The sequence below is a fragment of the Otolemur garnettii genome, unplaced genomic scaffold (assembly GCF_000181295.1).
Source record: "Otolemur garnettii isolate 467f Iridium unplaced genomic scaffold, OtoGar3 scaffold00014, whole genome shotgun sequence".
Classification (NCBI taxonomy): Eukaryota; Metazoa; Chordata; class Mammalia; order Primates; family Galagidae; genus Otolemur; species Otolemur garnettii.
In genome coordinates, this window is record NW_003852409.1 from 3645907 (window position 1) to 3658755 (window position 12849).

Sequence of the window (12849 nt, forward strand, 5' to 3'; positions counted from 1 at the left end):
ATTGATCCTAACAGGGATAATCTGGTTTAAAAAAAGCTTTGTTAACAAAGAACAAGGATGTTAGACTCAGTGTTGTCTGTAATAGAGAAAAACTGGGCATGATTTAGTTAGCCAACAACCGAGGGTTGATTGTATTAAAGTACATTGAAATAATGGAACATTATATAGCTATTAAAATTATACTTAATAGACAGGATTGTAAGAGGGACTTTACCTAATAAATGCAATCGGTGAAACCTGGTTTCTTGTACCCTCAATGAATCCCCAACAATAAATTTTTAAAAAATTATACTTATTAGGAGTATTTCATAACAAGGAAAATGCTTGCCATGTAATGTTAAATAAAAGAAGGTGGTTACAAACTCGAGCAGATCATATGCTCTTAGCCATTTAAAAATATACACGTGCAGAAACACTAGTTGGAAATACCCTCCATAAATCTTAGCAGTTGTTGCCTCAGAGTGGTAGAACTTTGGAATGTTGTTAGCTTTTTAATACATTTTGGTGATTCTGCTACGGGGGCTTATGATTTGTATAATAGGCATTTTATTTTGTTATTTTACTTTACTTTATTTGGTTTATTTTTGAGATCGAGTCTCACTCTGTCACCCTGGATAGAGCGCTGTGGCATCACAGCTCACAGCAAGCTCAAATTCTTGGGCTCCAGCAGTCCTCTTGCTTCAGCCTCCTGAGTAGCTGGGACTACAGGTGCCTACCACCACACCAGGCTATTCTTTCTATTTTTAGTAGAGATAGGGTCCTCATTCTTTCTCAGACTGATTTCCAAACCCCTGAGCCCAAGTGATCCGTTCGCCTCAGACTCCTGGAGTGCTAGGATTACAGGTGTGAGCCACTGGGCCTGGCCTATAATAGATTTTTTAAAAGTTTTTAAAGTTCTAAGAAAGGAGATACATATACATATCTATCTATCTATCTATCTATCTATCTATCTATATATATATATGGAGAGAGAGAGAGAGAGAAAAGTGACATGGATGTAGTATCTTCCTGGCATGTACTGATGAAGATGGATAGCCACTAAGTGCTTGTGCCAGGGATCTGCAGTGGACTGTAAGGCATGCCCCAAGGTCTGAGCAGAGAGTTTAAAAGCGCACCAGGGACTGTCTAGAGAGCACCCACTCTGGGTGTCTTTAGGATGAGTTTGAGTCTCAGAGTCGCCCCCAGCAGTATAACTTAGTGAGGGAGACGAGGCATCCAAGCCTGGCTCTGCCACGTATCTACGACCAATTTCCTGGCCTCCCTCTGTCTCAGTTTACTCACGGTTAAGATGGGTTTTGTAATCATAGTACCTACCTCTTGATTTGTTGTGAGGATTAAATGAATTAATACATGGAAATCTTTACCTACCACATAGGACATGCTCAATAAATGAGCTATGGACAGTTTATTTTGCGCATAAGTCCCAGTGAAGGTTAGGGCTTTGCTCAAGGTCACACAGCCCTCAGGGATCAAGTTAATGTGAGAACTTTGGTCTCTGGATTTTCTGCTTTCGTTTTTTGCACCGTTCATAGTCACCAGCTTTAGATGTGAGCCAGAAGTTGGTTAGCAAAGCCCAAAGCGGTTGAAATGAAGTCATAACTAATCCATTAGACTCTTTTAGAGACTGTATGGAAAACATTGACCTTAAAAGGAAGTAATATATTTTGAAAAGTGTTGTGAAGCACTAGTGAGCTATAAGATTGATTGTCAGGTCTGAGTGACTCCTGGGCCTTCCTGAGTGTCCACTGTGTGCCTCTGCAGGTAACGCTGCAGTGACCACATGACCTCTCTCTTCATGAGGCTCACTGACCCCAGCCCAGTGCAATCCCCAGCACATGCCCACCTTACTGATCAGGACCAGGGAATGTATCAGAGCTAGTAGCTCTGTGACCCAAAGACATTGTGACTATGCTTTAACCACATCTTCTTGTTTTAGGCTCAGAGAACACATGAGGGAATGAAAGGACAGGCGGGGCCCAAAGGAGAAAAGGTTTGTGCTGTGATGATTCCAGAGAACACAAGTGTCCTGAGCATGTTGTTTGGGGTTTAATCAGTTTGAGAATTTAATCAGTTCTGATCCAGGTAGTAGTAGAAGCAGCCAGAGGGATGAGCCCAAGAAAGATTGACTTGAGGACCTGGGCAAATCACAAGGATAGCACTGGGTAGTTCTGACTGAGTCTCGTCCCATGACCTGGTGACCTTGGCCAAGTCCCTTGACCTTGGAGGGCTTCCATTTCTCTATGCATCATCAAAGAGTCCTTCTGGTTCTGGGGCTGTGTCTGAGGCTTGTACTTTGGCCCTGTATTTCTTTTTGGGAAACTGTTAGACAAATGAGATGCTGAGGACCACAGACCTAGGGTTTGCCTCTCCGTAGGCATAGGATCCCAGGAAAGTTCCTTACCTCTTCTTTGCTCTGGTGTCTTCATCTGCAAAATGGGGTGGTGATGATTACCCTATAGAGTGCCATGAAATGGGGGCTGCTTTGTCTGTTGTCAGTCAGAAAGATAATGAATTCCTCTTACCAAAACAACTGCTGGTGTTAAATTATTCCCAAGGGGATGTGTCCATAGTGACTGCAGCCCATGGTCCTCAGGAAATCTTGCACAGGAAGACTGCTATGGCCATAGGCAGCAACTTGACTGCCTCCAGGGACTCTTCACCCCTCCACATTGGTCCTGGTTCTCTGCCTCTCCTCGCCTCCCATGGGTTGCATGGAGGCAGCGCTCTGGGCCAGAAGATGCCCAGCTTAGTACCTCACAAGTATGCCCCGGGAGAGATGCAAGGAAGGGAGGGTGGTGTCCTTACTTCTCTCTGCTTCTGGCCACCTCAGAGGACTGCAGATGCCAGCGGGGCTCTGGGGGACATCACATACATGTATTTGGGGGGATTTTGCTGTCCACATTTCCACTATCCTTTTGGTTGGCTCAGGCCTTTCTGTCACCTCATTTGTCAGAGCACTCATAAACCTTTTGGACAGCCAGAACCGCCTGGATGCCACTCTTTCTCATTTTCTTTCTCTCTCTCCTTTCCAAATGGGTGCTTCTGTCATTGTAAAAGCATTTCCTGGGTACCAGCCCTGTGCCAGGCACTGGGACCTGGAGGTGATTTAGGCACCATGCTGGCCCTCCAGGAGCCTGTGGTCCCCAGGGAGGCAGGTCTGGGAGCAATAAAGACCCTATAAAGGTTAGGGGGCTGGTGCTCCAGCAGGGGCCAGATCAGGGGGAGCACCCTGGGTGACAAGGGGTTGTGTGTGTGCAGTGGTATCCACACTGGTGGGCTCTTTCTACCACTCCCCAAAGCCCCACCCCCACTGTGGTGCAGAAACAAGGGCTCCTGAGCCTGAGTTAAGACAATGAGTTCCATCTCTACAGAGGGGAGGGGATGTGGGGTGACAGTGCTTCACTGGCCATTTTGTTCTCTTTAGAGTGATACTGTGGAAGAGCTTCCTGGCTCGCCTGAACCTTCCCACCCTACCGGACCCACGGTGAGATTCCCACCCAGGCTCGTCACCTGCAAAGTATGTGGGAACCAGGGAAGGAGCCCAAATAGCCACAGGCTGAGGATTCTTCTCAGCCCTCAGAGTACCTTGCCGTGAGCCCTAAAGGGCAGAACTGACATATCCAGTTTATGTTCTGCATATGGCCCAGAGGTTCCTTAAACTCGAGGTGCCCCAAGTGGATTTGTCACCCATACCCCAGACCTGTTCCTCCTCCTGGACTCTGCATCTCTGGGATGGCACCCTCTCTACCTCATCACCAGGGAGAAAGCAGGAGACATCCCTGAGTGGTCCTCTTCCTCCACCGTCCCCAAGTCCTCCTGAGTCTACCCACGTAGGGCCTCCTCCTCCCTTGGGATGGCAGCAGCCTCCACACTGGTTTCCCTGCCTCCAAGTGGCCCTTCTCCCACCCAACATGCATACCACCCTGATCTGCCTAAAGCAGCTCTAACCCTACACCTAGCTGTCCCTTGGGCCTCTCAGGATGCTAAGTAGGAACACATTCGATGATGGATCAGGCTTCAGGGCTTCCTGCCCTCAGGAACTAAGTAGCAGAAAGGTGTTCTGAAAGTTCCCTTTTGCTCTTTGGATACTTTTGATGTCATTCAACAAAACAAACAAGTATTCCCTGAGGGCCCTCTGGCTACCAGGCCTCCTGTTGGACTCTAGGTGCCCAGTGTGTCTCAGGACTGGTCCCAGCCTTGCAGAGTCTGGTCTGGAGGGAACAACAGACACACACACAGCTAAGCTTTAGGTCAGGTGGTCCCAGCACACACTGAGACCTCAACAGAGGCCACGGGGTGCACAGAGGAGGGAGAGAAGAATTCTACCTGAGAATGGGGTGGGAGGGCTTCATGGAGGAGGTGACTGTGGAACTGGGTCTTGAAGGACGACGAGTAGGGAACTGAAGGGTAGAAAGGAGGCTGAGGACTGGCCACATGTTGGCTGCACAGTTGGGAGGGTCAGAAGGCAGTTGCAGAAGGAGTCAGAGAAAAGGCCAGGAGAGTCGGGAGCAGAAGTTATAGGACCACAGACTGTGGGAAGATTTTTGATGTCGTGGCCATCCTTGGAGACTGCCAGTGGAATGCAAGTTGTGGGAATTTCTTCTCTCTCAGGTGGGAGCAGTGGAGGCGGAGGGCTCCGGCCTGGGCTGGGGCTTGGAAGTTGATTCTGGCTCTGGTGACCGGCTGGGCAGCGAGGAGCTGTTGAGAGTGAGTGGGGCTGTCTCCAGGATAACACGGGAGGGGTGTCCCGGGGATCTCCCTGGCCCTGGGGAGGATTGTGGGCAGCAAGTCCATGGGGGTTCCTTACACTTTTCCCATAACTTTTGCATATGTTTGAACTTTTCCCCTTTGATGAGTTTCATTTTGCTTCAGGTGGGTCTGAGCCTACATTTATTGTCAGGAGCTCCCTCTCTGCATGTTCCTCCCTCCCCCGGCAGCCTTCTCGAGCAGGCTATTCCTCGCCTTAATGATCTTTCAACTTTCTGATGGCGCAAAAGCGAAATGCCATTAGTGGAAACCATACTCCGGGTACCCATGCAACCATTCTGTGTTCACTTTCAATACGCTATCCCATAAATTACATGATATATCAAATACTTTATTGTAAAATAGGCTTTGTGTTAGATGACTTTGCCCAGCTGTAGGCAAATGGAGTGTTCTGAGCACACGCTAGGCAGGCTAGGCTGACCTGTGGTGTTCAGTAGGTTAGGTGTATTAAACGTATTTTTAGCCAGTCACAGGGGTTGAAAGCAAGGTATTTACAGGCCTTCACCTCTGTAGGGTGATTTTGATCCCCACCCCACTTCCCTCTTCTCTTTCTATTCCTTAGAACTTCTAGCTTCTTCTCTGGTTAGCATTTCATACTCTGGCTTCCAGAACCTTCTCAAAATCCTCCCTACCCTTACACAACACCCCCCCCTCCAGGCTCCTCTTCCTCCTCCTTGGAGCCTCTTGCCCCCTGGCCTCTTGCCCAGAGCTGGGCTCTCCTGGTTCCTTTCTAGTGCTTCCCCTCCAGCTACATCTGGTGTTCTGTCCCTGGGATCAACCTCACCTTCCCCTTTCCCTGGATCCCCTTATGCTAAGGGCCTAGTTGAAGGCTACACTGGCCGCCCTGAGGCCCACTCCTGGTGGCCAGGGCAGGTAGGGCTCTGACTCAGTGGATGAGTGGGTGGGGCACATGGCTCTCCCAGGCTGGTGGGAGAGCAGGCAACTCCGAAGTGACACAGACCAGCACACTCCAGGGGGAGTTTAACAACAAGGCCACAAAGCGGCAGTGCTGGGCTATTAATCAGAAAACTGAATTCAAGCACTTTTGAGAATTCCAGCTAAATGGACCTTCATTGTATATACCCATTTGGGGAAAAATATGATATAATAGGTTCAGAAAGATCTAGATTCAAATCCCAGCTCTTCCACTAATAACTGTGTGCATATGAGCCTTGAGTCATCTCTCTGAGCTTCAGTTTCCCCATCTATGAAGTGGGAGCAGCAATCCCTCCTTGCAGGGTTATAAGAAACACAGGGAACGTATACTCAGTGTATATTTACCCTCCCTCAGCATTTCTAAAAGTCTGTCTGTGTTATAGGGTCCTCCAGGTCCCCCAGGCCCACCTGGCTTACCTGGGATTCCAGGAAAACCAGGAACTGATGTTTTCATGGGACCGCCTGGATCTCCTGGAGAGGATGGAGCTGCTGGTGAACCTGGGCCCCTGGTAAGCAACTGAAGTCCTCTCCCCATCTCTGTGGCCATGGGGCTTGCTTCATCCACGAAGGGGTGGACAAATCACAGCCTCCAGCACTGTGTAAGCCTCACCATGGGGACAGAGCAGATAGCTGTTGGTTTGTAAACAAAAATCCTCCTCTGAATCCCTGCTGAGACTTCTAAGAAGCAGCAGCCAAGAGAAACTTCATCCTGCATGTTGATTTGCTGCTTTATCATAGACAGTACAGCTGATCCCTGACCTGAAAGGGCTCAACTTAATGATTTTTCAACTTTATGATGGTGCAAAAGTGATACGCAGTTAGTAGAAACCATACCCTGAGTACCCATCCTGTGTTCACGCAACCATTCTGTGTTCACTTTCAATACGATATTCCATAAATTACATGATATATTAAATGCTTTTTATAAAATAAACTTTGAGTTAGATGACTTTGCCCAGCTGTAGGCAAATGGAGTGTTCTGAGCACACTTAAGGCAGGCTAGGCTGAGCTGTGATGTTCAGTAGGTTAGGTGTATTAAACATATTTGCAGCCAGTCACAGGGGCCATTACAGGGCTCACATCTGTAATCTTAGCACTTTGGGAGGCTGAAGTGGGGGGGATCACTTGAGACCAGCCTGGACAACATAGTGAGATCCCCAACTCTACAAAATAATAAAAAATTAGCTTGGCGTGTTGACACATGGCCTGTAGTGCTAGCTATTGGGGAGGCTGAGGCAGGAGGATGGCTTAAGCCCGGGAATAGGAGACTATAGTGAACTATGATCATGCCACCATGCTCCAGCCTGGGCAACAGAGTGAGACCCAGTCTCAAAAAAATGTATTTTCGACTTAGGATATTTTAAACTACAATGGATTTATTGGATGTAACCCCATCATAAGTTGCAGGGTGTTTATATAGGAAATGTAAACTCATGAAGAATCTTGGAATTATAGGACATCAGAGCTGGGCTTGGGATGGGAGACCCTTAGAGACCATCTAGTCCAACCCTGCCCATAGAGGAGGAAATGTGACCCAGAAAGGGAAGTACACTCAGGCACAGATGCACAGCCAGCAGAGGCCCAGCTGGGGGTAGGGGATGGCACTCCTGTCTTAGACCTGACACAAGGCCCTCGGCCCACTGGTTTTCCTCACCTCCTTTCCAGGAAGGATTTGTGTGTGATTCTTAGCAGAGATGTTGTGGACTGATTGTCACTAATGTTCTCTAGGGCCCTGAGGGACAGCCTGGAGTTGACGGAGCCACCGGCCTTCCTGGGATGAAAGGGGAGAAGGTATGGGGAGTGCGGGAGGTTTCAACATGTGGGAGCCATCAGGCCCACTCCACTCCTCTCACCCCTCTCCCAGACCTTGCCTATTATGTACATGACCCTCTGAAGTCCCTACTGAGCATCTCTGCAGGGTGTCCCCATTATGGGACTCATTCTACCCACCCCCATGTGTTCCCAGCCTCAGTGAACAGAGTGTTCTTGAGCTCTTCCCTCCCGTCCCTCACCACTGTGACCGGTCTGTCGCCAGGACTGTCTGGTCTGCCCTCCGCATCTCTCACCCTGAGTTGACCTCATCCTTTCTCGCCCATAAGGTGGCCTCGGGCTTCTTATCACGGCTCAGTCTCCCCACCCACATTCCAGCTTGGCTTCCTGCCCTGTCCACCTTTGCAGCAGGCTCTAGTCAGCCCTGCCTTGGCCACTGAGGAAACACGGAGGCTCCACTGCTGGCAGGACACACCTGGCTCTGTGCAGACCTCTGGCTGACCCTTCCCTGCCAGCCTCCTGGCCTTTAACATGGTCGTCTCCCTGTCTGGGACATTCTTTTCCTTTTCTTTTCCCCCAAGATCTAGTTCAGATAAATCTTCTGGGAAGCTCTCCCCTCTCCAGGAGCAGAAAGCTGCCTTCCTCCACTTTCTATTAGCACAGGACTCATGCTGCTGAGAGCCTTCCTAGCCAGTGACACGGCAGGTGTCAACTTACCTGTCTGCCGCTCACCCTCACCCTGCCTCTGTGTCCTTATAACCCAGTGCAGGCCTCTATTAGCACTGGATGAATGAACTACCTTCCTCAGACACCATTAGGCTGCCGTCCCCAGAGCTTCAACTGCCTTCATTCTCCATCTGCTAGCCCCATGCTGGTGCTGCAGGGGGTCGGGGATGGTGAGTCCCAGCCCTGCAGTGCTCCCAGCCCATGTCTGACAAAGGGAGACGATGCAGACAAGGTGACCTCCTCGTGCTAGGGGTGCAGCCAGAGGAGGCAGAGCCCCTCCTGGTGGGGATGGGGTGTGGTGGGGTGCATCTTCCGTGCACCCCTCGTGGATACAGACGTGGAAAATGCTGACTTACTAGACACCACCGTCACCCAACTGAACTTCTAGTTTCCATCAGCTCTCAGGGGTGTTTGCTTTCGTTGCAGCAGTAACTCAATATTTGTGGAAAGCTTATTTCTCAGAAAAGAAATAAGCTTTGAAGAACTAATTTCACGTGTTCTGACTATTTCATAAGAAATTAAATTCTGCAGGAAACACCACAGACCTACATTCATCTTACCTGTTCTTCTTACTGTCTCCCTCCTCCCCACCCCCGCACACCCTCCCATGCTCGGCCTTGCCCTTGAAAATTCACCCAGATGTAGCATCTGCACACAGGACACCCCCACTCCCACACAGGTGCGCTCTGCAGCTGCTCAGAACCAGCCGGACACAGAGCAATGAGTCTGTCCAGGATGACTGTTGGGGGATCAATCTCCTTTTGTTTATTTGCTTTTTCCTGAAATTTACTGAGTCTCAGCTTGTTGAAATGTGTGTATATGATGCTTTCCGACCAAGTGAATGTTGACCATAGAGGGAATGGAAATATGCGTCTGCTGAAGGGAAACCTTGCACAGAACATAACCTTAAAAAAAAAATCAAACAGAGCATCTCCTAGATGAAAAATATCAAAAACGCACTAAAGGAAACGAACCATCTCCAGGGTGTAGCAGAACGTAAGATCCAATGATCCATCTGTTCTGTAATTCCCCACCATGATATCTGCCCTTCACTGTGCACACCTCCAGGGACAAGAGACTCACTTCCTGTCCCAGCCGTGCCTTCCACGGTAGCTCCACCTGGAGGGAAGTCTTTCCTCATGCTTCGACCAAGTCAGCGTCCCCCTTGTGAACACAGAAAGCAGTCTAGGCAGTTCTCTAATGTGAAAAAGGCTTAGTTTATTTAGCTGGAAAAAAATTTTAATATTTAATCATTGTTATAGACTGTGGGATTGTGATCAAAATGTGGATGGTCATTAAGAATTTAACACATAGATTATTTATTCTATGCTGGGTTCAATGTTAGACATACTCCTTAATTTATTTTTCTAAAATTAAGATGAGCAGCTAACGCTAACATCTTTAGCCCAAGAAGGAATAGGTGAGGAGCTTCCTGTAGAATGTTTCTAGAAAGAATGCTGAAGAATTTGTTGGAAGATAGCAGATGTCATTTCTTTCATTTTGGGCTGCAGATTCTGCTGGCAGTTCTGCAGAACATATCTGGAACGAACAGTGGTCACTGTTTTTCTTCTTTCAGAATCTAAGTCATTCATGTTGACTTAGACTCTGCACTCTCAAAAGGTACTAGGACACTGAGGCAGGAAAGAGTTTATGCCTGGGAATTTTCTTCAGTGCCTAGAATTGCTGAGGGACGTTGAGTTCCTGATAACTACCTTTGAGGGAATTTCATGGAGCTGCCGAAATATCATTGTCAAATCAGCTTCTGTCTTTTTTTGTAAGATGTATGAGACATGCAATTAAGTTGTTATCTCCCCCTTTCTCCAAGTAATCCAAATTTGTCTCTGCACAAATCCTTTAAATCTTGTGTAATAAAGAAAAGATTGGCAAGCTGCTTTAGCTGAGGATTCAGTAATGGGTTTAGAGCTTGTAACAACATGTTTAAGTGAAACGTGTTCCTATTTTATACCTTTTTCATCATCAGAAGTGTTCGGTACAACATCTGGATTATAGGCCTCCATAAAGTCAAATAGACCATGGTCATTCGTAATGGATAACAAAATAGTTATCAGAATTACAGACACCAGAAGCAGAACCCAACAGACAGCCACAAGGCAGTTCAGATACTACAATAAAAAAAAAAAATCCACATGTCTATTAGATTCTTTGATGTTCCTGTGTGCTAAAACCTGGTGATGTCCTTAGGAAATCCAATTGTAATGAGCCAACATGTCCAATGAATTCTAAACTATGATTTTGCAACATCCAGCACTACTGTACCTCATTCCTTTGCGATGTTGCCATCGTAGAACAGAACTCTATATTTCATCACAGCCATACTTGCCTCTCTGCTCATTGGAATTCCAAGAGAGTGCATGGCCTCACTGCACAAGAATTCTCTCACTAAGAAAGGATGTGCAACTCCTCCACCACCCTTTAGGGAGCACGGGACTTTCCCTGAGCCTGTTACTTGGAGCTCACATTTTTCATCCTGCCTGCTCATGGGAATTCTAGTAAGGTGGGTGGGCTCTTCTACCCCCAAGCGGATCTGTTTGTGTTCCAAACTGATGGCCACTTTATGTGTGAGCCAGTGGAATAGACCTGATATGGTAGAACCTCTGTAAGTTGACCACCCAAGGGACTGTCTCAAACTGGTCAACCCACAGAGGAACTAGGCCTCTTGTACTGATATGTATGTGTGGTGCATGTCCAGTCTATGAAGATTAGGTCAATTGAAGGAGGTGGTCAATGTAGGGAGGTGGTCCACTATGGAGGTTCTACTGTACTATGTTTTTATCATGTACAAGAGATACATCTAAGAGAAAAATCATCTAAGACAGATAAATCAAGGTCCAAAATATCTTCTAGAGTTTCCTTTGAGACTGATACAAAATGCACTTTTGCCTTGAAAGGAAGAGGGAAGGCAAGTGAAAAATTGTGGTTTTAGGGTGGTGCCTGTGGCTCAAAGGAGTAGGGTGCCGGCCCCATATGCTAGAGGGGAGGTGTTGAGTTCAAACCCAGCCCTGGGCATAAACTGCAAAAAAAAAAAAAAAAATTGTGGTTTTAACTTTAGATGCATAATCTTCTTTAACAGAATCAACTTCCAAGCAACTATGAAGTTTTCAGAGAGGAGGCTACTTTAGATTCTCTTTCATAACAGCCCTGATGGTGCTTTGACTTGTTACTGGAAAGAGGCACAAGGTTGACACTTCGGTCAAGGGCAGATGGCATCAGGCAGCAGGGGGCAGCAGGGGACAGTGGGGGTCACACTCAAGAGAAGCAGACGCAGAGACTGTAGCCTCCAGATTAGGCAGTAAAATGGGAACCCAATTATTTCTGTCATGCTTTGGGCCCAGGTAGAAGATCATGTTTAGTTTCTCCCTGTTGGGGGAGAAAGGTCACAGGCCCCAGGCTGCTACTTCCTTCACCGAGCCCTCCAGCTCCTCCCACCTCCTTAGATGCCCAGGCGTCCTCACTGGCTCCCATGGGAGGGAGCTGCCAAGATTCCATGAGGCTGCTGGGGGCCCCTATGGAAGCCTTTGATTGCGGAAATTCCATGCCATTTCTGCCTGCAAAGCCCACCCCCACCTTTATCCCCTGCTGTCCCCACTCCTAACCACATATTGGGTAGGGTCTCTCAACAGAAAAACAAAGGAGTTTTCACTGCAAGAAGCAGAACCTTTCCCATGCCCCATGCATGCCACCAGGCATGAGGCATTTGTCTTCCTCCAGCATCCTGCAGCAGCTGTCAGATGGCAGAGCCACGAGCCCCACCCAGGAGGGCAGCCTGGTCCCTCAGGAAGGGTGTTGTAGTCTCCAAGCAAAGAGGGTGGGCTCCCAGTCTGTGAAGGAACCGGGGAGATTGTCATGTCTTCAGTGCCCACCACATACGGGTCTTGCTGCTGGGCAGCCATGGCCTTGTCTTTCTCCTTTACCCGGAGGCCTGGGTTAGGCTTATCTTCGACTAAGTTTCAGAGGTCAAAACTGGAAGAAGCCTGCAAGATGAGTTAGCCCTTCATCCCCACCCCTGGGCTCTCACTGTGTCCTGCAGAACCGTGAGACTGTGGAAGGGTTTTGGGGCTATCCAGTTGTGGAGCAGAGCAATTCTACTCTAGGCATTTGTTACAATTAAATTTTAATTACAAAAATAATTTATGAATATATTTTTAAGGGGAAACAGCCCTCCTGGGCCCTATTTCCTCTTTAATTATTATTGTTGGAGTAGATCCTCTAGTCATATTTTTCAGAGATTTATAGACCTTGGATGGTTAAACATTTTTAAATGCCTTTATTTTGTAATCATTTGGCTGGATATAGAATTCTAGGTTCAAAGTCATTTGCCCTTGGTGATTTGGAGATGATATCTATCATCTCCTAACACTCAGTGTTGGCAAACACAAAATCAGATTTCCCTCTGACTCTCTTTCTGTTTGTTGAAGGTCATCTGACTTCTCTTTGGCAGATTTGGAGATTTGTTTTTCTTTATTCTTGGTATTGTGAAATTCCCCTGCATTGTAACTACATGTGGAGTCTTTTCAAAATTTATTCTTCCATTTATCCTTCTTTGTACTTTATGAGCCTTTTTAGGGGTGAAGAGAGAGGGTGATTTTTTTTTTTAATCTGGAGATTTCTATGGGGTTTTTTTTTGTTGTT

The 12849-nt window shown here is 47.5% G+C and overlaps 1 protein-coding gene across 1 annotated transcript in view; it reads left to right on the forward strand.

Annotated features, from left to right (window-relative positions):
- Positions 1–12849, forward strand: part of COL15A1 (collagen type XV alpha 1 chain) — a 107392-nt gene that overhangs the window by 58716 nt on the left and 35827 nt on the right. Inside the window, exons 12-16 of the mRNA XM_012802304.1 lie at positions 1937–1990; positions 3425–3484; positions 4612–4707; positions 6087–6212; positions 7432–7494. Of these exons, the coding sequence (XP_012657758.1) occupies positions 1937–1990; positions 3425–3484; positions 4612–4707; positions 6087–6212; positions 7432–7494 (399 nt within the window). The remainder of the gene's footprint in view (positions 1–1936; positions 1991–3424; positions 3485–4611; positions 4708–6086; positions 6213–7431; positions 7495–12849) is intronic.